This window comes from Cheilinus undulatus, linkage group 9 (assembly GCF_018320785.1).
Source record: "Cheilinus undulatus linkage group 9, ASM1832078v1, whole genome shotgun sequence".
Classification (NCBI taxonomy): Eukaryota; Metazoa; Chordata; class Actinopteri; order Labriformes; family Labridae; genus Cheilinus; species Cheilinus undulatus.
Window position 1 is genome coordinate 42,009,333 of NC_054873.1, and position 26,355 is coordinate 42,035,687.

The 26,355-nt window shown below is 40.0% G+C and overlaps 1 protein-coding gene across 1 annotated transcript in view; it reads right to left on the reverse strand.

Moving 5' to 3' along the window:
* Positions 1–6,664: 6,664 nt before the first annotated feature.
* The window catches only part of st3gal2 (ST3 beta-galactoside alpha-2,3-sialyltransferase 2), a 34,752-nt gene continuing 15,061 nt past the window's right edge, over positions 6,665–26,355 (reverse strand). The window contains exons 3-8 of the mRNA XM_041795200.1: positions 21,096–21,155; positions 20,517–20,650; positions 12,895–13,074; positions 12,557–12,602; positions 9,712–9,831; positions 6,665–9,557 (exon numbers count right to left, since the gene is read on the reverse strand). Coding sequence (XP_041651134.1) covers positions 9,384–9,557; positions 9,712–9,831; positions 12,557–12,602; positions 12,895–13,074; positions 20,517–20,650; positions 21,096–21,155 — 714 coding nt within the window. The 3' untranslated portion in view covers positions 6,665–9,383. The remainder of the gene's footprint in view (positions 9,558–9,711; positions 9,832–12,556; positions 12,603–12,894; positions 13,075–20,516; positions 20,651–21,095; positions 21,156–26,355) is intronic.

Genomic DNA, 26,355 nt, shown 5'->3' on the forward strand with positions numbered 1-26,355 from the left:
TTACTGATATGTCTCAAATAATTTGTCATCAATTGACCCTTTGTTTGCTCCCTGATTGGTCCACAGCCTCATCAATCAGAGAGCTCAAAATAATAACTGCTGTTAAGCTACATCCAGTCTGACATTTTTGCCCAGCCGCATCTTTTCAGTGTATGATAAAATTAGATTTTTAAATTTTGATCTCAAATTCATAAGTTCAGCTTTGGTTAAAGCTGTGCAGAGCATCTGCTAGAGCAAATAATGATACCCACATCTTAATCAATTTAACCAACCTAAATTCACCAAGAACACTCAGAAAAGCTTGAATGTAAGTAACTACAGCTATGTTAAGAAGCTATAGCGTTACTTAACATCTTAGTAGAAGTGTAAGCAGAATGAAATGTTGTTGCTATTCTGCAACATTAGCTAACTAGATTAACTCTTAGTGTTAATGTTGATTTGAATGAGTAAGTGAAGAAGTTATCAGAGGCAAGATAGCTAGCAGCCATGGTGGACAGCTATGTTAGCCAGCATCATTAGAATCAGAAATCAGTAAAGCCGGGGGCACCCTGTGCGATTTCCTGCCAATTCAGACCCAAATTTTGAGCCACACAACTTCCTTGGAAGTAGGACTGACTTTCAGTCTGATCATGTGTTGATGTAGTGTTGTGCACAGAGGGACATGACAGTTGACAATGGCTCTATCAGCTGCTCCCTATCAGCACAACCAACAGAGAGGAAGATAGAGACAGGGCGATGGGGGAAAATAATACTCTGCTTTGTGCTGCACTGCTCACAGGCTGCCAGGATACTACAGTAGGAATCAACGTAATTGAGCTGATTTTGTTGCTCTTTCTTTGAGGTAAACTTTATGAGAGAATCAAATCAGTTAAATACTAATAAAACTTGTCAAATCAGTCATTTCAGTTGTTTCACACAGGAAGGGGTATTCATTTTGGCAGCTATTTTAAATTTTGTCTTACAAGTGATTTCCACATACACCGGCTGAACCACTCCCTACTGTCACAGTTTTTCTACGACCAAAGACGAGCGACCTCGCAAACTGGAAGCGTGTAAACTGTGCAACGTAGTCTAGATAAGTTTGAGACAAGAGGGTAGAGATCACAGGAGAACTGTGAGTTTGCGCAGGAATACTTTGTCAACAGCAGATTATTTTTCCCTTCTGGGTGTTGATTTGTCAATCATTTCACATGATTCCATAGTTTTATCGTTTCCACCATGGGTTAGTATGTTATGAAGATAAAAGGTTAATGTTTGCTAGCAGTTTTCTCCTCAAAAGTGAACTTTTCCTCATCAAGGGTACCGTTGTAGCTCTGTGACCCACTGACCTTCTTTTAACCCTTTGCCTGTACTGCAGGATGTCAAGTAATGCCGATTATTAACAATAAGGAGTCTGTGCATTGTGTTGTATTTGAGGTTGACCAGATACTTTGCATGTTATCTGGCCCTGTTTGGATTGATCTGATCTGAGTGGACTGATGTGATTTGGCAGTGGCCAAATCAAATCAGGAAGGGGAACTGCTCTAACTGACTTGAGATGGAGCAAACTGCTCTGCAGTGCGTTTTACTGGCAGATCACAGCACAGCCAGTGTGCATGGAAATTGGAGGCAAATCTTTATATCAAGATGCTTTTTCATTTAAGTCACATCTGAGTCATTTTTCACTTTCGAGAACTTAAGTCTAGTTTTAGTCGACGAAAACTCAAACATTTTAATCCAGCTTCAGCCATAAAATACTTGTATTTTAGTTTTTACTACTAATCAAAACACTTAGTTTCTTGAAAATAATTTTAGTAGCCATATTGTAAAATTAATATAGACTTTAAATGCACTACTAATACTTTAATTACTTTAAAATGTACTGACGAATATACCGATACATACTGTATGCTCTCTCCCCAATCCTTCATGTTTTACAGGTTAAATCTACAGTGGAGAAATATCCCTGGAACATTTCAGTCTTGTTTAACTCTCTATGAGGAAACCCACAAACAGTAATCCGTGCAAGGCTTAACAAAGGGTCAATTGCTGTCAAACTGTTTTTTTCTAAAGTGAAGCATAAAGAAAAGACAGGTACCTGCAATTTTACACTTGAATCCAGCAGCTGACTCTCTCTGACAGCCATCTTTCCTGCCATTTTTCACTATGCATTATCTAGAAAAGCAGAAATGGTTTCGAACTAAACACTGTATGCCAAGAAAAGTAGCAAATGTCCTACTACGAATCCACAGCGAGTCACTCTGCATCACGCGTCCACATTTTTTTCTTAGCCCGCAGCCATCTTTAAAAAATGTCAGTGTACAAAGCAGTAAGAAGTGAAGAGCGGGAGGCGTCTGTGCCCCGAGCAGAAGGCAGTGTGTGTGTATGTAGGTGTGTGTGTTCAGCTCAGAAGGCACAGCTCTCAGCCAAGAAGATGTGTGAATGTGTAAGTGGCTAAAAATACACAAAGGTGGCAGGTGTGTGTTGCAGATGGAGCAGCTGTAGGCGAGAGACGTCCAGCAGCAGCAGGACAAGGCACGAAAGCATGAGAATATGAGCGTGTATGTTTGGTGACAGAAAACACAAACAGTACGTCCAGAAGCAGCCACACTCACCCTCAAAACGAGCCCAGCTCAACACCGAAGCATCACATCACAGCTGTTATGTGCAAAAAGGACAAAAACAGAGAAAGCAGAAAAATAACAGTGGCAACACATGAGTGGTTAAATGATACCAACAGAATTAATCAAATAAAACACAATATTACAGCTGATTTCATTCAGGAGGCACAGTTCTTCACATCACCTGCTGGGGGCAGCTTGTGGCAGCCTTTCTCAGCAGGAGTGACGGTTAAACTGCATGTACAATAAACACGTGTTAACAATGAGCTTTAAAATGCCAAGTGGTGAAATCCTCCACTTTTAACAACACTCTGACTTTCTCTTCTTACACAAACACAAGTGTTTTTCCACGTTTATGTACCATCTGCTGCAGCGGCTGGCTCTCATGGTTCCTACGCAGCCCTTTTCCAACTTTTTTTTTTTTGTTGTTGTTGGCAGATTTGTTTCTCTTGAGCTCTGTTTATAGCACATTATGAGTCACTGAGACAATACAAGGATTCCTTCTGAAGGAAAGGAAAACTCAGAGAAGTTCTGGTAAACTCTTAGCTAAATAAAACTGCTTTTCTCTGTTTGAAGGGAGCATTTAAGGTCATGAAAAGCTAAGGTTTTCATCTTATTTTTACTGGTAATTACTTCATAAAAAACTGGCAGGTTTGATTATTTCTGGGAAAAATGTTTTTCCTTTTCTTGGTTCTTAGGTATGCTTGTATGGGGGGTTTAAAGAGGGTGAGATATAGAGGGAAGAACCTGATCTGACCTGTTTTTGTGCACTTAAACCTTGCACAATTTCAGCCACATCTGGAAACAGTCAATGAAGTAGAAACACAGCACACAGGCTGAATATAAAAGTGTTAGATTTAGTCCTGAGTATTTAAAGATTTTCACTTTCTATGTCTTTTAAAGTGCCCTGGGGAGTTTTGTTTTTGTTCACTGTTACTCAAGAAAGCACGGAGTCCCATCTACAGCAGAGAATGTACAGTATATAAAATTGTAGCGTCAATCATGAAATGTTTACAACTTGTTTACTTCCCATTGTTTGCTTCTATTCTGACATTCCAGATAGGCCCTTTTACATATCTGTGACAAGGTATGTAATTTGAATCCATCTGGGCAGCATAGACAGTGTTTGTGATGGGCAGAACCTTTAAAAAAAAATCAGAGGTTGGCGTTCTGTCACAGTCATTACGGGCCAATCAGAGCAACAAAAAATATAATCTAGTAGGTGTTTGGTGCTGCTAAGAACTACACTACATAACTTAAGCTAAACAGGTAGCTGTTGTGCCAATACACAGTTCTCATCTATCACTCGAGCCAGTTGGTGATTTAAATTCTTCCCAAAGCTGGTCAGAAGAACAGCAAAGACATATTTTTACTATATGATCCTTGCTTTTCTTTTAATTGATAAGGGCAGCCGGATCACTTCTCACTCTCCAGAGTGACCAAGCCCCCATTTGGGTGAGAACAAGTCCCAAGACTGAATAACAGTAGATTAGAAAACAATCATACAATAAAACCCTATTTGGTTGTGTTTTTTCCTTAAAAAATCACACTTTACAATATGGTTATCATCTTCAAATAGCAAAAGAGTATAAGAGAAGAGCTCTGTGGCTATGGGCTGAACTTAGTGAGGAGTAAAGGGGGGTTGAATGTTGGACCAGTGTTGTGTTCCTATTGACCTCAAGCTGGTTACGCTCTGAGACAGCATGAGCTGTAGTCTCCCTGCCTGTTTATAGATTCATCACACACTGACTTACATATTAAGAAAATTTTAAAAATTAAGATCCAACTCCGATAACATGATTAAAATACACACATAAGGTATGTGGTGTCTGTTTATAACATCTCTGGTCAAAAATGGGGCCGTCTCTCCAGTTTAATGAAGAGAGAGTTATAAACCTATAACTTGGTTTGTTTTTTGTTATGATGCCAATCCCTGGTCAGAGAAAGCAATTTTAATGATCAGCATTCATTGGATCTGGACTCCTAAACTGTAAGGTTGAAATATTTTAAGCTTTTGAATCACTCAAGACCCCATCGTTCATATTAACTCTTGGACAAAATACCTGACTGGATTGCTCTTATCAATAAAGAAATGTTATCCAGTTCTCATAAAACTGCCACTATAGTTAGATTTATCGGAACCTGCTCTTTACAGGCATGTAGTTGCTTCAACTAAACCAAACTCATAGCTACTACCTTTTTCTCCTCAAATGATGCTGACTGGACTGGTCATTCTCTAACTGGTAACAAATGTTATCAGCTTGAAGCTTTGCCAAATGGATCTGTTTTAAGGCAGACATGGAAGCAGACCATCTGCTTTTTGAGGTTGGTTTACCTTATCTCTGTAAAATAATGTTCATATAAAGTAGGTGGGATGTTTGAAACTATTAGCTGGATCAAGTTATATTGTTTGTCCTTTTTTGCATGCGAAACAAAATACAAAACAGAGATCCTTGCATGAAGAAAATCTCCATAGCATTACTACTGGTCAAACAGTACAAGGCAGCTTTAAGTTTTTAATATCATCATTTAAGCTATGTTTTGAATTTGTTTTATCCTTTTTTGATACTACAGCTGAACAGACTTGGCTGTATTATCAATGAATGCACACTAAAGTGAGGAGATATTGGATAATGGCATCCAGAGAGGAGCAGAGGGTCAGAGTTGGTAAATGGGGTACATGCTGAAAATTATCAAAATTCAAAAGCAGAGTTTAAGTATGTAAATATGACCACCAGGGGGCACTTAATAAAAAACAATAAAAGATTAGGTCAATGGTATTAGGGAATCATGAAAGTGATTCCCTACAACTCATTTTCTCCTGTTGCTTTGTCTCTCTTTCCTCCCCCCTCCCTCGCTGTCTGTCCTGTATCCCGGCTGTCTGGTGCGTGGAAAAAGCAATGCTCCACTGCAATTTCATACACCACAGGCCACCATCACCATCAACATAAATCAAGCATGGAGGTTTCACTGAAAACCATGGTAAAATATGATTTTGATTTCTCCTCTCATCTTAACCTCATCTACACCTACACAGTCTCCAGTCTGTTTACCAGCTTCCCTCTTTGCCTCCTTTTAATTTACACATTTGGTTTGTTGGCGTTTTGTCTCTAATCTCTCCCTCTGCATCACTACTAAAGTTCAAATCTGTAACCATGTAAAAAAGGTACCACAGTTGCAGATATCAGATGTTTTTGAAATGTGACAACCTGTTCTATTCTCACTTCCAATTATTTTGCCCACGGGGCCCCTGCAGCTTTAACAACCTCAGCTTCAATGAAGAGAAAAGCTACTGCTATGCAAACAGGAGGAAAATGTGTGCTTACAAATCTTTTTCAGAAGATTTAAATTAGCACAACCACAGAATAGTCTGCAATAGATACACTGTTTTGAACTATTCATATAAACCCTTGGATGGATATGTTAAACCAGTTCATGTCAAGGTGTTATTTATGAATTACTTGCTATTTAAAAATAGTAAGTAAATTTTGCCACCAAGGGATTCTCAGTCAAAACATGACATTGAGGGTAGGGGGGAATGATAACATTCTCTGTTACTCCAATGCCCATCCCCTGACAACAGACTCAAACAGACCATAGTCAGGATTTTTAGGGGGATGACAGAACACATAGAAAATAATAACAGTCCATCACAAGTAAGCAGCAAAAAGCATGAATAAGATACAGCAACAGAACAGCAGCTTTGTGTAGCAGTTCCTGCTTCCTTGTGTGGTAGTCTTCGACCTAGCTAGGTATTCACCAATTGTGAAAATAAGTGCCAGTACCGATGTTGCCAATAAAGGATATTGTTTTTCCAGTGCTTCTTTTGGAGTTAAGCTTCCAATGTGGCTAAATTGTTTCTTGTGTTGAATAAAAGCATCAGAATTTGTCTAACAGCTGACTTCTTCTGCCCAGTAAAAAATCTATTTTTTGATTTAGCAATAAGCTCTACCAGATACCAGCTTAAAATTGATTGAACACAATAGATAAACATCTGCTACTGATATCTGTTCATGCCTCATGATTTGCCAATGGCTGACAGGCCTGATGTCAGCCAACACCGATGCATCAGGGCATCCTAGACTTAACATCTGGTGTCTAAACAAACATATCATATTCATCATTATGACAGCATGTTCCATTACAGCTATCTAAATTAAGGATTTCTCTGGCTTAAAAAAAAAGATTGGAAATATCTGAGGTCATGCAATCTCTCAACTACAAAAACATAATATACGTTTGGCCTATTTGAACAATTATAGATGTTTCAGTGGAAAAATGTCCCATATTGTAGCTTTAAGGGGCAAGTTAAGTATAAATTGTTGCTCCTTTATGCTGTGAATAGAGCTTTGGTCAGTTGTGATTACATGTGCTTTTCAAATACATTTGAATGATATTTTGTCCTACACCATCCTTAATTACTGTAATTGACATATGTTCTCAGTTAGTTTTCTGAGAATTAGATCATTGGTAAGGAAAACCATTTTAAGGCCAATTATGTTTGACTTTAGCAAGGGAAACAAGTCAAATTTATGCTCATTTTGACAACAATATATCAGGTTTCTCCTTGATGTGGGGGGCTCAGGTTATTACTAATCAATTACCATTAAAAATCAATGCATAAGTAGTGGGTCTGGTAAAAATTGTAACCATGTTTCAGGACCTGCGGAAGAGCCATGAGTAGTTTTTGCCAAACACCAGCCGCTTCTTGATTAACACACCTCTGGAGTGATGAGTTTTCTTTTTCTTTCTCTATGTGACTCATAACTCCTCTCAGACTGACACCAGTCCAACACCACTTCCATCAGTGCTATTTGCTTTGAGGCTATAGATGTGTATATAGGTATTACTGGATGATATGAAAGAATGTGGCACCTGGGTGGAGAGGATGATGTAATCCAAACCAGAATAATAGATCCAGACAAAGTGTAAACTCAAACAGTACATAGAACTAACACTGCAGTCTGCAGGGGGATATGCAAACATGGAAAAAATCAGAATAAAAAGTGCAGATGATGCGTACAGAGCTGGAGTCTAAGGCGTCTGGTGGCCCCGTCCTCTCCAGACCGAGCTGAAGTTTTAATTGGCTGAGCAGGAACCGGGGCAAGTGGTTAATGAAGCTAATCTGCTGACAGGTAGAGCGATTCCCAGATCCAATGGGACTTTCTCTCCCCCCGTCATATGAGCTTTAATCGGGAGCCAAAAGCTCTGGACAGTCTCTGACTCCTCTGGGATCCAGGAGTCAGGCTGCAGTTTAAAGTCTGTGAAAGGGAAAAGAAGCAGAGCAGGGTCTCTTTAAAACTTCAGTCCTTTCAAAACCAACGCGGTTAGCTCGGTCCAGTTTGTTGATGCAGCACAGTAGCAGCTGTGAACTGACGTCTTTTGTTTTTATCATGAAAAACACAGGAGAAAATAATGGATTTCTCATGCTGGCTTTGTCAGACTGGATCTTCGTGTGCCAACCTCGCCGGCTCCAGTCCTCCTCTCCAAAAATAGACTCTGACAGACCACATGGGGATTAAACTCTGGTCCAGAAACCAGCATGCCTCCATCCAAACATGAAATCCCAGGAGACGGACTTTTGGCCTCATTAAAGTCTGATTCAGTCAAACCGGCACTTCCCGTGAACACTTTTTTTTTTTTCTGGGCCGTGATATGAAAAAAGATCGCAGCAGTGCTTGTGGTCGCTGTGGTGTTTAAAATCATCCCTCTCTACAGAGGCTGAGGCTCATGCTGCTGTGCAGTGATCTTTCTGAGTCAGAATGGCCAAAAGGTAAAAGTCTTCATCACTTGTCTGTGACTCTGTTGCAAGGTGACGAGGCCCTGCTTAGCTGTGCTAAGGACTTGGGGGGACAATTTAGAGGAAAGTCATATGATATAAACTCACAGCCATCACTTCCCGTCTCATAACCAACCGTTTTACTGCCATCCCAGTCAGACAAGGTGCCTGTAATACTGTCATCTGAGGCAGAGCTCGCATTAAGTGGAGTTATGACAGTGAAAAGTGGTAAAGTGAGGTGTTTGCCTCATGCAGGGGAATAAATCTTTCTCAGAGGAGTCAAGGCCCAGCGTCCTGAAAAGATGGGAATTTAGGCCCTCAGCCTTAAAATTCAAACAGCACACAGGCTCCTGAAAGCACCACATTTAGTGTCCACATTTAGCGGCCTCTCTTTGCTGCAGTACAGTGTCAACATCCAGCCACTTCAGAAGCGAAACAGATATGTGTATAGTTAACCTCTATATCATACAGGTTTTTGATGGGGGGATTTCCATGTGAGATCGCTCTTCTCCAGCTTTTTCTCTGCAGTGTTTCTGGTGATTGGTTAAGTTTTCCTCCTCACCAGCTGTCATGTGCCTCTTCTCTCAATTCTTAAACCGGCTCTCACTGGAAAACCTGATTATGAGCCAATCTCTTCCTCGCAAATTTAAGGCTTAACCATTACATTTAAGTCACTATTTAGGCCACTTTTAGTTTCATGAGCAGAGCTGAGTTTTGATCCACATGCGCCCTTGTCCTGATTTCTGGTGAGCGTGCACCATGTTCTCCAGTCAGAACCTCCGGCTACCTCCCAAAGACAAGGGGAAGTAAATGGAATAACATATTTGGTACCTTTGAGTGACCAGTTTGTTCTGCTTTCTGGGAGCATTTGGTTAACTTAAACTGGGAACCCAAACTGGTGCAGGTACAGTAAGTAAAAGCCAGAGTACAAACTCATTGTAAGCAGCCTTGTCTGGTGCTGCTATACTAATGTTGAAACATCAGATAATAAATTGCGATGCTGGTTATTTCCCAGGGAACACAGTGATTTTGCCAGCCTTGGCCAGCCGCTGAATGATCTGAGCTTCATAGTCCGCGTCATGGACGCCAGTTTTCCTGAACTCTCCAGAGTAGCGATTCTGTTCCCAGTAGTGATGCCAGTTCCCTCGACTGTCTGCACCAAATCCAAACACGTTCACCTAGAAAAGAGACAAAAAAGAGTGTCAGAGAGCAGGCGTGTGCTTCCAGGTGTGTGTATTATTGATGATGGTGTGGTGTAAGTGTGGTTTCAGCATGATGCAATGATTTACGGAGTTTGATTTGGTGAAAGCAGAGAAAGAGAAAAAAGCTGACCTCATCACACACATGCAGGGCAAAGAAGAGCACCAGCATTCCAGTGGAGGGGTAGCGTCCATGATGTCTGGTCCAGCGGTCGTGGATGTATTTGAAGAATGCTGGGTTGAAGATCTGGACCTGGTGGTGAAAAGAGACACAAGCAATGTAAATTTAAGTATAGTACATGTAACTCTAAGTGAAGTTGGTTTCACCGTTGTGCTTGTGAAAATTTTCAAGCAGCTGAGTCAACAAGAGTTATAACCTGACACACTTGATTGACAGTTTCATAAATCCATGGCATATGATATATTTCACAATCATCTGGGTATGCATAGCCCTGTAAAGCAGATGGATTCGCTCTTCTCCTGACCTGCTTTGGCATGAGTTGGCGATAGTTACAGGTAGGGTTTAGTCTGCAGGTGAAACTATTAACCCGGATGTAGCTTTAGAGACGGCTTAATCAGATCTGACCATCATTTCTTAATTGAAAGAAGAGCAAAGAACCACATGAAAAGTTTTTCATGGCAGGGAAGATGTTTTTGTACTTTTCTTGACCGGCCTCATGATGTAGTGAGCGTATGCAGCTCCAGTAAGTAAACTAGATAATGTGAGCTTGACTGGCAAGCGATGTTGATGACAGTGGAGCCAGTTTGGGAATCCAACTCTTGCCAAAGCTGGTCAGAGAACAAAAACATCTTGCTGCCAAGAAAAGCTGTCAGCGCAGTTATTTGTACATCTTTAACAATTAATTGTCCTGTTTTGGTTAAACTGCTGCTTTAGTTGTCTTCAATCACATGATCCAAAATGTCTGTTTTAGGGTCAGCCATAAGGAATGCATGGGACCAGTGAAAAGTTACAAATTTACAACTTTACTTTACAACTTTAAATGGACCTGTATGCTGCAATTAGCATCAGAAATTTTAACATACATAGAGTACAATCCCTGAGCGTCACGAAAAGGTCATTTTTCACCAAAGATTAACAGATCTACCTGGAGCGGGTGTGAGCAATATCACAAATTACTCAGTCCTGGAGGGCTTGTAGCATCTAGAGTCATCTAGCCGGATGAAGGGAAGCAAGTGTGTAGAGTTTTGTACTGAGCCAGACTGCTAGCTGAGCCCTTTTAAAATCTCTCATGTTGTCATAAACATGCTTCTAATTGAAACAGTGATGTACTATTAATGAAATAGACCTTGTGGGGTAAGCGGCCGAGTAAAAGTGTACCGTCTGTGAATGAGCCTTTTCTACAAAACGGCTCCTTGATGTGAGCCACAGTGGCTAGCTCCCATTCGAATGCCAGTTTCCTCTCCTCCATCCTTTGTTGTTATTTAAGTAACACTTAAAGCCAAACTGTTACCAAATAAAGAGCTGTTTAGGAGCCAGACAACCATCTCTACTGAGCTAAGACAAATGATCAGGATCTCTGTAAAAGAGACAGTTTCCTGTCACGAGCTGAGGAAATGCAGGTAAGACCAGAGTTCAAACCTAAACCATGACAAACTGTACTGAACCAAACCAGACCAATTTGTTGAAATGGACCATACATGAGTGTTGTGTGACAACGCTCCAGGTTTAAGACAGAGGTTTTTTCAATCCTCCTTTTTTTTTTACGAGGCTTTATCTGCCTACATTTTTCACTACTTTTGGGACACAAAAGTAGAATGAGAAATAAAAATGTTTATTTTTTTATACTTTGACCACTTTGCATATTTGTAAACAGCTCAAAACATGGCCTTTTTGGTAATGTTTCTCTATTCAGAAATCATTTTTTGCTTTCCAAGCGGAGTTCTCCACTGCTGCATGACTTCATCTGCAAAGAACCTTCATCTGCATCCAAGCTAATCGTTTCACCTGAAGAAGCCATTGTTCACCAGCTTCCAGTACAACTAAACTACACCCATAGCTACATCCTCATTCTCCTCAAATAATGCTAACTGGTCAGGAAATTTCTCATTGCAGACTCAAACTTTTCAGAATTGAGCATTACAATATGGATCTGCCTGATGACAGACATGGAATCTGGCCAAATTAGCAGCTTTGCAAGGTTACAAGAGTTAGAAGTTTGAAACAATCGCACACAGAGGTTAAGCAAGTATATCTCTGTTATTAGTATCAAACTCCTACAACATAATGTAGGTAGAGTACTTTATTGCAAGAAGACATTCTGTACTTGTTTGTTGTGTGGGTTTGCCCCTCAGTTTATGTTCAGTAATCTCCGAAAGCCTCTGAACTCAGATTTAGAGTTTTCACTCAGATGATTAACACGATGATACAGGCAAAATAATGTCATGCAATCCCTGCTGCTGCTGCATATTCAAAAGGTCCAACAAAACAAAAATAGATTTGCCAAGTTAAATTTTAATACTGCCTGAGGTTGTGATGGTTGTGAAAGATTAAAATCACTTTTAACCAAATGAATAGTAATTATGTATTAATCAACTCCCTCCAGGTGATGTACAGCTCCAATAAACAGAGCTTTAGGCTGATCAGAGTGCCACAGTGGAGGAGAAAATCGTATAAATCTATAATTCTGGGTCGACGCCAAAGATGCCAAAGGAAAAAAAAAAAAATAGCGTCTCCGACCAGGCGAAGATTTTCACAGGCAGGGATTAGAATGACTTTTTTATTTTCAGGGATTAAAGAGCCAACAGAAGATTATTTAAAACAAAGGAAAGGTTTATAATCTCACTGTAATCCTTCACCAATAATGGGGAGTGGGGCTTTAATTGCTGCAAAGCAGGGCCACTCTGTGTGTGTGGACGTGTTTGTGGCTGTGTTTGTGAGGGTATGTTTGTGTTGGCCTATTACTGTGAGTGTTAGAGGCTGGCAGAGAGTAATTGCAGTGAAAGCAGAAAATACACACCTTGTCTTTATCTACTCGGAGGAACTGCTTCACTGGAGCGTACGTACTGATGGAGAGAGAGAGGGAGAAATTGATTAAATAAATTCAGTCAACTCTTCATGTGATGCTGCAGCTATGAATTCCGGGTGATTGACAGCTGACAGATTGTTACAGCCCAATGACTCTTTGCCTTCACGTCATTTGCCTGTGTTTGTGAGAGTATGTTTATGCCCACAAATTGAAATTCATGTCCCAAAGCTGTGTGCACTGTAGAACTGTCTTTATGTTTCTGTGCCCTCACATGTGTGTTAATCCGTTCTTATGCACATCTGTGTTTGTGTGTCTGTGCCCCTTCTTACAATCGAATCTGGCCGGTGGACAAAGCGCTGGTGATCCACACGAGATCCAGTGTTTTGAAAGGAACTAGGACGAAGCTGACGTTTGCGGCCAGGTTCTTGGCGCTCTCTGGATACATGAAGTGGTGTGTTGTTTGGCTGCCGGCATCTTCTTCATAGCCTACCGTGGGGGCCAGGTTTATCCTGGGAGCAGGAGAGGAACAGCATGAAGGATGCATTTCTCAGGGCTGTGCTTTGTTTGCAAACATATTTGGTATCCAGTTTCAACTGTGGTCACATGGGTACAAAAACTGTTTCACAGAGTTCTCATTTCATGCTGACTTGTCAGACTGATTAATTTTGTCATAAAAGGAAATGAGAAAACTCACGTTTTGTATTGCAGCAAGCTGTTAACATATTGCCTCAGTCAACTGTGTTTTTTTTTTTGGAGAGGGCTATGTTTGTGGTTTTTTGTATGTATTAGGGATGAATTATGGCCACATTTAATTTTAGCTATAACTGTGGTTAATGGGCAATGAAGGACTAGACCAGTAGTCTCCAACCTTTTTCCTTGGAGCAATCCCTACTTGTATTGCACAAAACAGTGGGCCCCCTCATGATCAACATGGGAAAAAAAGTAATACATTACTGTCAAAGATTAGCATCAATTTTGATTTGTTTTCAGTGATAAAATAAGAACACCCCCCTGAAATCTTTGGTGCACCCCCTAGGGGGGCCCAGACCCCAGGTTGGGAACCAGTGGATTAGACCATATATGAATTTAACTTTGATTCAGAACAACCTATCAACAAGCCATTCAAATCAGAACATTTGTCGAAAACAGACTTTGGGGCTGTTTAGACCAGTGGTTCCCAACCATTTTTCCTTCAAGCCCCCCCTTATCTGTGTATAATAATGCTTAGCCCCCCATGACCCTAAATAAAGAAATACAGATGCTTTGGTGTCAAAAACTCACATAGATTATAATAATTTCATTAACAAAACCCAAAAGAAATAAGTATACATTGAATTCTTTTTTCTGGTTTGAATTCCAATGGGACAGGGCCTTTCTGTCCTGAGTTGGCCCGGTCTCTCTGTGCACACTCAGGTTCTCTCAGGCTACTCCAGCTTCCTCCCACAGACCAAATACATATTTGTTGGGTTAACTGGAGATTCTGAACTGGCCGTAGGTGTGAGTGGTTGTTTGTTGCTATATGTCAGCCCTGCACTTGACTGGCAACCAGTCCAGAGTGTACCTGCTTTTCACCCAATGGCAGCTGGAATTGGTTCCAGCACACCATGATCTAGGACAGCATGTTATGGATGTTATGGATGAAAAGATTTTATTCTTACCAAATTACTGAAACTAATTTTGATAACCTCAGAGCACACAAAGTCTTACTTCATTATCATTATTATCATTATTACATTGGACATTTTTATTTTTGCACGAGCAGCTTGTTTAAGGTCATGCCAAAGCATCTCAATAGGATTGCAGTCTAGACTATTGTGCCAGTGTTCCTCTTCCTCAAAGCTTCAAACCTGAATACTCCCAGGTTACATCATGCTGAACATGTCCTCATCTTTCTGACAATAAATTGAGATCAGCTGAAAGACAGAACAAGTCTCTAGACAAGGACTGTCACATAGAATTAGGGGTGTGACAAGATCTCGCAAGATCAAAACGTCACAAGATTTCTCGTCGAGGTGAAAACCATCTTGCGAGATCAATATTGCGCAGACACCAGGGGTCCGTTTGAAAAGTTCAAACAATTACTTCCTGAGTCCTTTACTATCCACTTTTCTTAACCCCGGTGAAAAACGTCACAGCGTCAAGGATAGGAAAGAGGATAGGATTCTCTGCACAAGATGAAGAAGCCTCTGTGATAAATATAAGCTCATTACGATTTTTGTATCCTAATAGCTCTTTAGGACGAGGCACAATAACTGTGAACACCTAGAACAGTAGAAACGTTTCTCTTAATCTGAACTCACTTCATAGTCAGTGCAACTGGATGAAAAATATTCAGGTCCTTTTATTTTGCAATGGTATTAAATAGTTTTGTTTTATTCCATTCTTCTTTAATTCTCTTGTTTCTATTAATTATATAAGTCAACTCTGGTTCTGTCTTTCTTTCAGCTCATTATGTCATTTTGTGAATCTGATCTCAGCGTAGCTGTGCCATAAAAGAAATCTCCAGTCACCCATCCTCTCTATAAACCTCAAATAAAATGAAAAAAAAAAAACATCAATGGCTAAAGATTTTTCTCGTCTTAATTTCGTAACTATGATGAGAAATATAATAACCACAATTCAGAAATATGCCAACTTTATCACTTGAAATTAGTGTGATTTATAAACTTTCGTCACACTAACTTTAACATTTCAAAATAGCAAAACAAATGCAGTTTGAAAAACAAATGTATTTACTGTAAAACAAACTCTGAGCACCATAGAGTCCACTGTTAGCTCCAAAAACTGAAGTTATAGCCCCAGTTAAATGATCCCTGTTTGTTGTCTGACAGCAGGCAGAGCAGAGACACACACTCGCTCACCAACTAGCTCACCAGCGCACACGTTGACACACACACTCATCTGTGCATCATGTTCAACACTGTCAAACCTCTTAAGAGAAAAGAAGACCACAAAATGATGAAATAATCTATTTCTGTAAATAAGGCCTACTTTAAAAAACGCAAGCGTCTTTTTGACAAAAGATTTGTTTTGAGTGTTTCAAATATGGATGTACTTACAGAGGATGAGAAATAGTTCAAATTTACTGATGTAGTTCTTTATATTTCAGTCTGTTGTGAACAGTTTTTAAAGTACTTTCAAAATAGTCTAAATGCTTTTATTATGGTTGTAATAATAGCAATGAGCACAAAGTGTCACAAAATAAAGATGTGGTAAACTATTAAAATGAAAGGTTTGATTTGAAGAGCGTTAAAAAGTTTGAGTCAGAGTTAGACTAGACAAACTGCATAAGCACTGATAGCCTGTTCAGCACAAGAGTAGTTAGTTTAAATATTTCTGAATAGACCTGAATGCTTTTGCAATTAAGACTTCTGGCGTATAAAGGACATAATTTCCACTCATATATTTTTTTTTCCAAAATTAAAAAGTAAAAAGTGTAAAGTCTCGTCTTGTCTCGTCTCGTGAGATAACAATCTCGTCACAATCCTATTTAGCATTTTTTATGCTTTAATATTAAAAGATTTCTTCTTGTCTGACCTTTAGTCAGACAGTAAGTGAACAGCTCAGCTCTGTCTGTATTCTTCAGACCTAAGCTGTATTTACAGTAGATGTGACTCACTGTCTGAAGAAGTGAGAAGTTTATATAAACAGGAAAACACACCTGAAGAGAACAGGGCACTGCGTGTGCCTGTCCATATGTCTACGAACAAAACAGATGTTTGTTCTGATAGGAAGAGAAGGCAGACAGACAGGAGGTGGGCCGTGCTGCTGTGTGGGATTCATTTAAAACACAAATGAGAAGCTAACCACAGCGATGAAGAGTGTAACTGGAGCTGGACGTTGGAGGCCTCCCACACAGGTCTGCTGAGAGAGCAGCGCTAATGGATGCTAATGCTGTTAGCACACAGAGATGCACAAAATACTTGTCATTCCTGCTGAGGCTTTTGTGCAGCAACACACACGCTCTTCTCAGAACAACATATAGCTGTGTGTTCATGCCAAGTGACAACAATCAGGCTCTGTGATTCAGTGCTGCTGCGCGACACTGAGCGGGGGAAGAGATGCAGACAAAGGGATTTATGTGCCTCTCTGCATGGGTGTGTATCTATAGGACACAATGTATATGTTTAGATCCTTAGGACGTCTGTGGTGACCTCGAAAAAATCACATGACCTCCCAGTCAACCAATGGGAGAGCAGCATTAAACAATGGGGTTAAATATAGTATTAGACAGACATCACAGGCACATTTCTGCTGTTGCTCTTTCATGTCTATGCAGGAGCATCTGATATTATAAAGTCTGTCCAGTATGATCCTGACCCCACCTACATGGTAAAAGGGAATGTTAATCACTGGATGCTAGAGCTAAATAAATACACCAGTATTCTGTGCTGAAAAATTCCCCCCAGCCTTTGTGCCCATTTTGTACATAGAAAGTTCAGAAAGCTTGAAATGTCAATATTAGAAGCCTGAAGATCATTTTAAACTTAACACTAAACTTTTTTAATAGCAAAATCTCATTTACAACAGAATCACTGACTGGGCTAATGCTAAGGATAGTAAATGCCAGTATAAGGGCGCTTTTAGTGCTGGCAGTTTTCGCAGCCTCTGTTTCATGAATAGCTCTGTGTGCAATTAATTTCTCAAGGAAATATCAACAAAAAAAAAATGTAAATAATATCCAGCCTGACAGAGGTAGTGGCTGAATACCTGCAAATGTTAACTTCACAGACTAGACAGTTTGTTATCCCTTGTGCCATTATCAGAAGTCCCGCCCATTTAACTTTGACACTGAAGAAGTAACACTGATGAGCATGGCACTGTTTTCAGCTAGTTGTGAGTGCAGAGTAAATAACATTAACACTATGGGCATTTTTCTGCTCAGGTTGCTGAGCAATGAAAACGCTAGACTTTGTACTGAAATGAGCTCTACAAGTGCTAAAAATGACAGGTGTGGACACAGACCCTTGCAGTTTCTCCAAACATGACCCCAATCACTGGTGACTTTCAGCTCAATGGGATGCTGAAAACAGAACGCCTCTTTGTGCTATCTGATGAGCATATTTTGACATTCTAGTGAACAACTAAACAAAGAGATATTCATGAGGGCAGCTACGTAGGCATTGGGTTTTTTGTATGTTTAGGATGCTTCGGACCACTGCCAGTTTCCTGAAAAATGCCTCTCTAAGTCTGCTCCTCAACAGTTTCTTTTATGTGAACTCCCTCGAGGTAAATAGCTGAATTTGAAAGATTCACTGACATTTGTGTTAAGTAGGTTAATTCTACTTTCTTTTACACCTAGAATATAATCCATCCATTATAAACACAGCTTGGAGTTGGAGTCAACCCTAAGTTTTCCCTGGGTAAGAGGCAGGGTGCACCATGGACTGGTTTCCAGCCAATCAAAGGGCTGACAGATAAAGCCACTCACACAACTATGATCAATTTAGAGTCACCAATTAGCCAAACAAGCATGTATGTGGACTGTGTTAATTCTAGGGGTGTAACAGTTCATAGAGGTCACGGTTTGGTTCATATCTCAGTTTTGGGGTCATGGTTCAATCAGTACGGGTTCAGTTCATTGGTAAAAAAGGAACATGAAGTCCTGAATTCATAAGCCTAATTCTATGTTTCTTACATACTTTTTAGCTGACAGGAGTGTTGCTTACAGTCTGATACTTCTGGTTATGCTGAGAACTACCTGTGATAGTTGGTACAGCCTGTGGTGTACTAAAAATTATAAAAGAGGAAGTACATTCAAACAAAGATACAGAAATAAAAAGCAACTGAGAAATAAATAGTCTAATACCTCCTTACAAGGATAGAATTATTAAAACGTAATAATTAAAATGAAATAGTGTATTTTACAGCATTTTTAAGGTTTCATATTTCTGTTTTATGTGCTGTAAGACCTTACATAGCTGTTATTAAACAGTATATTAAAGGCTATGAGCAGATATGAAGAGGTAGAGAAGACTGGCTAATGAGCATACTCGTGCAAAATTCTGACTCGTGTTCATCAGTGAGGAACCATGAAATTTCTCATGTAAAAACAGGGTAGAACATAGTAACAAAATCTAAGCTGAGATAAATATACAATTAACCTGCTATTCTCTATTTCCATGCAGGTATGGCATTTAAGATGTGTAAGTGCTGCTAATGTCCTCGACCCTCTCTGCTTTTACATCCAGAGACAGAAGCCAATGGTCTCGCAACTCCTCTGCACCTGTATTTAACTTTTCTTCTTTCTGTGTTTTGTTATGCCTGCTTCCTCTTCTTCTCTGGTGGTTGTTTAAAAGTGGTTAGCAGACAGTAATGAGAATTACTGGCACAAAGATTTGTGGTTTAAAGGAGACATATTATGCAAAAATCACTTTTTCAGGCTTTTCTAACACAAATATGTGCCCCTGGCCTGTCTACAATCCCCTCAAATACCAGAAAAATCCATTCCCTCTCCCCCTCTCTTTCTTCACCTTTCAGAAAATGTGTGCTGAAACAAGCTGTTCTCAGATTTAGCTCCTGGTGACCTCACCAGGAGCGTAAGCACCCGCCCCCAGGTTTGGTTGGCCCTCCCCCACTTGGAGGAAAGTTCTGCCCTCCTCTACTGATCCTCTCAGCTACCAGCTGAGATGCTGGATAGCTCAATGGGTTATCCTGCTGACTACAGTTTGGGAGGTTGATGGTTCAAATCCCAGTCAAGTTCTATACTTTGGATAAAAGTGTCTGTAGTACCAGGAGTACTGCATCCATTTCCTGAGAGGGGTGTGGTCAGGGGCGGGGTCAGACAGCTAATTACCATTTAAAGCCACAGACACAGAAATGGCTCGTTCTGAGAAGGGCTGAAATAGAGGGGGTTTTAAACGTACAAAAATCATATACTGGAGTGCTTTTTCAGCAACAAACTTCACAGACATGTTTTGTGGACCTCTGAGACCAATATCAGCTTGTCTTAAAAGGGTATAACATGTCTCCTTTAAACTGTCATCTATGATAAGTGTTTTTCTCTATTCAGACCAAAGACATTACAGAAAATTCAGATGTATTCGTTGTGGGACTACGTGCAACGAAATGTGACCCTAGCCATGATTACAAATACCATTACACCCCTAATTATTCCTGCTAGTTGTTAGTTTTGTTAGTTTTATTTTCCAAAAATGCTTTGTTTTAGTTTAGTTTTTATGAATTTAGTGTTAGTTTTTCTAGTAATATGGGAGAAAAGTTTGGGTGGCCCAAAGTATTAAGTAGATATGATTGTTGGAGATATGCTAAAGAACATGTAAATAAATTATATTCAAACTTAATTCCCCTCCTACTGTCCATAAATCAGTGTCCCAGGTGCCCTAAGTTCTAAGAAAAAGTTAAAGAATTGTCAAAGAAGACACATTTCTGACTTCCACACAGAACAAGGTCATCCAAAATGTAAATCACAGTGCTTAAGACAAATCATAAAAGACATGTCAGGCAGCATGCACTCTAATTTTATTCATTTTAGTTAGTTTTTTAGGCACAGAATTAAGTTTATTTCTGCAAAGCTTAGACCCTATTTTAATTTCAGTTAACTAAAATGATTTTGACATTTTCAGTTTTAATTATTTAGTTAGTTTTAGTTAACTATAATAACCTTGATTCCATCCAGGAGGCAACAGTGCACCTGCAGTCCCATCACTTCACATCAATGATGACTAAAATGCATTAATAGTCTAGTCTAATGTCAGCACTTGCACGTTTGCCGTCCACTGTAGTAACTGACATCATGATATTGCAAAAAGATACTTTGCACACACGATCAATCCTGCTGAATATACTGTACTGTTATGCTGCTCTCCTCACATGAACTCTGTCCTCTCCAGCAGTCTCCCTCCTCCTTTTTTCATCTCTCTGTTTGATTTTAGCCTGTCTGCTTTTCTAACACAGCCTTGCACACAATTCCAGTCTTCCCCATCTCTCTCACCTCATGATGTAGTTGTGTCCATCAATGATTGGGCCATATCCTGCCCCTCGGAGATTCCCAGAGTTTCCCACCACGGCGCAGCGCAGACACCGCCCTGGATCCCACGAGCCGTATGGCGACCTTCCGGGAATCACCTGTGATAGAGAGGCTTTATCAAAATGAGCTGTGAAGATTTAAGCTACACAGGAAATTAAACACAATGCTGGACAGAGGAAGGGACACAAAAAAAGCTAACCTGCAGCTCAGTTGTCATTGTAAAAAACGCATTCTGCTCCCACAGGAGGGAGGAATCCTTCAGGAGACCATTCATGAAAAATACATGAGCTATTTCTGCCCACAGGGAGTCAGAATGAGATATTTAGGCATACAGACTTAATGTGAATGCAATGCTCCTTGTATTTAGAGTCAGAGTTAAAAACATACAAACACATTTAAAAGGAGCGAGCTGGTTCACTGACACACCTAATGACTAATAATGACAATCTGCTCGTGTCAGCTCTGCCCAGGAGTGCTGAGTAATGACTCTGCTGATATGAAAGTACCAGCCTAATGGAAAGATGAATTAATAATATTAAATACCTGAAACAACCTCAGGAGCACCTGCTGGATACTGTGAGGTTTGAACTGGGGCTGTAACATCTAGAAAGAAATAGAAAATATGGTCAGGGTCTGCAGGTTCAGGCTTTAGACATATTCAATAAGACAACAGATGATATATTCAGTTATTTGATGTGTGCACACATCCATTTCACAGCATTCATGCGAAAAACAAGCAGGTGTTTGTGCTTGTGCCTGTGGGTGTGTGCGTGTGCTGAGGTAACAGCCATGTGACAGACTGACGGGATGAAGTCAGACTGGACGAGCCGTGGTCAGAGGAGCAGAGCCTCACACACGTCCACATGTCAAACCAAGCTGAATCATGATTAATAAAACAGATCACAGAAGATGATAAATTAAAAATGTCAAAGCCAGTCTTCCTTTGTCTTTCTAAGAAAGTTTTCTTTTACATTCTTCTTCACCAACAACAGCGAGATGTCCAGAGGTCATGCAGTTCCACTCAAAAGGAAAAACAAAAGTGACAGCAAACATGACAACAAACGTCTTCTGTCTGACAGAGACAAAAACCGTCTGAATAAATAAAGGGTGTGTTACAAAGAAAAGTTATGTGTTGAATGTTAAGAGGAATGAACCGAGGCACTTCTAGAAGTTCAAAGTAGGGAGAACTAAAAGGAAATGAAAGAGATCTATGATTTTGAGCTTTCAGACGGTGACTGTCAAAGCCTTAACCCACCTTTCCGACATAAAGATAGCATAAGTGAGTCGACTTCTGCATTGAAATTACACTTAGTGACCAACGCCGCTGAGAGCTCAGATACTTGTGCATAAGTGCAATATGCATGTTTAGAAAATGGTCTTTTAGTAAGAACACATGTAGCCCATTCTGTAAACATTAAAACCATTAATATTTGACAATAATGCATCATTCTTGTGGTTCTTCTCTGGAAGGGCGTCCAGAGTGCTGCACCACGGCGCGCAGTGCTGATCAGCAGGCAGAGATTACGGGAGAACTGCGAGTTCACGCAGCAATAGTATGTCAACAGCAAATTATTTTACCTTTTGGGGTTAATTTATCATCCATTCCGGTATAAGTCCATGATGTTATTGCTCCCACCATTGGGTGAGTACATTAAGAAGTTAAAAGGTTAATGTTTGCTTAAAGGATCTGTGGTTTTATGTAAGATTCTTTGGCTAAATTTGTTCAAAAGTTAACAATTCCTTGTCAATGGCACCATTGTAGCTCTGTGACCCACTGACCTCCCGGTGACCCTTTACTCTTGCTGCAGGATGAGATGAATTATAGTGATGATTTACAATCAGCATTATGTTGTATTTTGAAAGAACTGGATAGTCTATGCCCGTGACTTCCTGTTTGAAGCTTTCTGATCGATGGAAAGATGGGGTGTTGCAGCAGCCAGTGCTGAAAATAGACCTGTAGCGTATCTTAAACGAAGCGGTGTGAAGTGGCGCTCCATCGAAGCTAATATATGGGGTCTTGAGGAGACCCAAACTTTGCTAAGAGGTTAGACATCCCTCATAACTTCCTCATAGCTCTTCTCTCTCATTTTGAAATAAACAAGCTTTTTATTTTTTTTCTACCTGACTGTGTCACTGCTTTTGATTCAAGGTAGATTTTTGTTTGTTTATTTTGTTATATTTATGTATTTATTTTTTCAATTTGAATTTTTGGCACAGCCATAAATAGTGCAATACTTTGACATTTTGATATTTATTTAGAAATGACTTCCTGCCTTCCGTCTGTGGTTCTTCACTGTGACAAGATGTTAACAGCAAACAATCTATTAGAGGTAACACCACTTCCTTTGAGACACAAACCTGCTCCAGGAATTACCAAGTGGGAATAAGTGACAAAAAAATAAGGATACAGTATATTTGGCTTAAGCCCCCAGGGCATTCCATTGAAGCACCTGCTTACTGATTCAGGGTCTGTGTCCTTTTCTTACTTTTTTTTATTTTTTTACTATTTTGACCAAACCAGAATTGTAACTGTAGCAAGTCACTCACTAAAACTGTCCTGATTTATATTGTATGTCTAATGTTATATGCACCTTCAAGACAGACATGAAAAAGTAGAAATTGAAGCACAGAGTCTAGCTTCTTGCAGCAGTTTCTGAATGATATACAGTGGCCTGCTGCAAGTTTCCTCTTAATTCTTTGGTCTGAACTGAGATGATGAAGAAACACCACAATTATGTTTTTCAATGTATATGCAAGATATTTCCTCTTTGGTTATATGAAAGTCACTTAAATGTCAATACAATGAAACATAATATAAAAGTGGAGAGTCATTGATGTCTATACAGTAAAAGCACCCTTGGAATAGAGCACTGGAAACATGACACTGACATATTCCTCTGGAAAGTATTAGAGTGGACAGTTATCTGTATGTATTTTTTAAAAATATAAATTTAAATTTTATATCACCATTTATACAGAACTTACTGTTATCATTAAAGTGATAAATGTCAACAAGATGCATGTTCTCTAAAGTAAAGACAGTTATTATAAAGAAACAGTCAAGGCAGTGATCTAAACAAACCAGGAAGGACAGGAATGAGAAACAACAAAATCAAGGGAAAATATCAATACAACCCAATTTAAATAGCTTATATCAAATCTTGAACACTGATTTTTTTTTAAAAGCAGAGGCACTTGTAATCTAATAAGAGCCTGACTTTGGAGGAAACCCATAACCCAGACATCTGAAACATCAAAATCCCTCCAAAAAACTCAGTTATATGCTACACAAACAAAAAGAAATGGATTTAATACTGGCATTACTATATCTGATATTATTTTATTGGGTTGCCTGTCTGCCATCAGGCATTTATTCTTTGGCTACTTCCTCTTGTCCTGAGATTTTCAGCAGCCAATAAAATGAAAGCTACTTTATGCTCACTTCAGGCTAAACAGTGTACTGAAACAGCCTGAAAAAGCACTGAGATACCAAGCAGGGCATTTGGTTCAAAGTCTGACTTAAGCCAAACAATGTATGCCACAGAGCTTTTTCACATTAGAGGAGAATTATTAGATTTCTCATATTCGGTCAGGAAGCGTAATGCATAAAAACTATGTAATATTAAGAAGCATACAGATGTATTAAGCTACATTAGATGCATATAGATGTTGTTTTTTAAATTTCTTCTCTGTGTTCTCAGGATTGTATAGGACAGATTGACTTTTACATGTGCATGCCATGTCACTGTTAATGAAACAGTCACATACGTTCAACAAAGGAGGGCAGTGGTATGGATGGATGGATGGATGGATGGATGGATGGATGGATGGATGGATGATGCATGGATAGATAGATGGGTGGATGCATGGATGGATGGATGGATGGATGGATAGATAGATGGGTGGATGCATGGATGGGTGGATGAATGGATAGATGGATAGATGGATGGATAGGTGGATGGATGGATGGATGGATGGATGGATGGATGGATGAAATTTCACATCCTTATAGGCAACAGCCTATAAAGGGGGTTTGGCAAAGGCGAAGCCTTCACAGTATGAACCCTCTCTTTGTCACATTACAGGCCAATCAGAGAAACCATATCACATAGTAGGTGTGTGCTTCCACCAAGAAATTAACAGCATAAAATGACAGGCAGGCCTCAGAAGAAACATATTTTCAACAAAAAAGAAAATGAGTGGTTCTTTGCTTTTTTTTAAAAAAGAAATGTTATCCAGGTTAGATACAACTGTTTTAGCTACAGTTGGGGTCTTAGTTTAAGGCATGTAGGGTGCTAAGGATTCATCAAGGGATCCAATGTGTCACAAACAGAGGCTGGGGTGGGGGGGTGGGGGTTTGACCAGAGTCAAGCTCGGCACATGATGACACTCGTGTGCCACTCTGCAGTATAGATCAAGCACATTGGTGTCTCTTCGGTCCGGGCATTTTCACCACTGGTAATAAGCTGGGAGACTGCCAGTGGTTTTCAGGCCCTTGGGACATCCTAAGCATGACTAGGAGCTCATGGCAACTCTACTGCCCAACCAGATGGTATACTAGGCCCTGCTTGCTTGCCGCATCAACCCCCTTACTCTACCCTAATGATGTGGACTTTTGTTAATTTTTTTAACCGATTGTTTTTCCATACCCCTGATAATATGCAGACATCCAGACAGAGCATGACTGGGGTTGTGTCAATACTCATTCCTGCCCAATGGTGCTCTTAGGTGGCTTACTTGCCACTTGTATGCCTTACTTCAGCCTCAATTTTTGGCACAAACATGCCTTCAAGTTCTACACTGTACATCCAAGCTAATCTTCTTACTGGCAAAGGTGACATGGGGGGGGGGCAATTTCATTCACGTCCCATCCCACTCCCACAGAAATGTTCCAGTCCTGTTCCAACCCTAAACCAACGTAAAAAAAAAAAAAAAAAAAAAAAAAAAAGAACAGTCCCATCACAGTATAATAACTCCCACCCCCATCCCACTTCCCTTTTTGTTTTTAACCCCTGTCCCATTGATTTGAATAGTTGAGTATAGTGTGTTTTTTTTATATATATATATATACATTTTGCCTCATCTGACTGACAGCTCTCACCTTGCTCAATATCAAAAAGGGTCGTTGGAGGAAGTGTCGGCTGTAGCAGTACTGTTTCAGATGTGGGAAGTGTAGTTTGTTTGACTAGAATTGCAGTGTTGGCTAACTGAAAGAAAACTACAGGCAAAATAGCTGCCAAGTGTAGTCAATTGTGGTGCTTGTGTCCATTTCCACAAAAAACCCCAAACAAACACACATTAAAAACTGCATGTGCACATTTATAAATAAAAATTGGTCGGCTGCTATGGTGGTTCCCGCTTCCACACCCACTCCCGCTCACTTTATTTCCCATCCCAGTCACGTGACTGAATAGTGGAATGACACCCATCTAGCAGGAATCCTGTCACCCGTGGGTATCCTGAAAAAATGTCAGCCTTTACTGGCTGCCATGTTTACAAAATTGCAATACAACTGAACCACGCCCATAGCTATCTCCTCTTTCTCCTCAAATGATGCTGATTGTACTGGTCATTGTCTGACCAAAATCAAATGTATCAGATTGAAGCTTTGCAAGATGGATCTGCCTGATCCACGGAAATAGATATGGAATCTGGCACGTCCATCTGCTTTGTAAGGTTCATCAACAGCTGCCACTTTTCAGCTACCACATCAGTTTCCAGACTTCCAGACTAGGTTCTTACAGACTGAGCTATTGCCACATCCAGAGCACTTCTATTTTATTTAGGAGCCAGTGTACGGCTG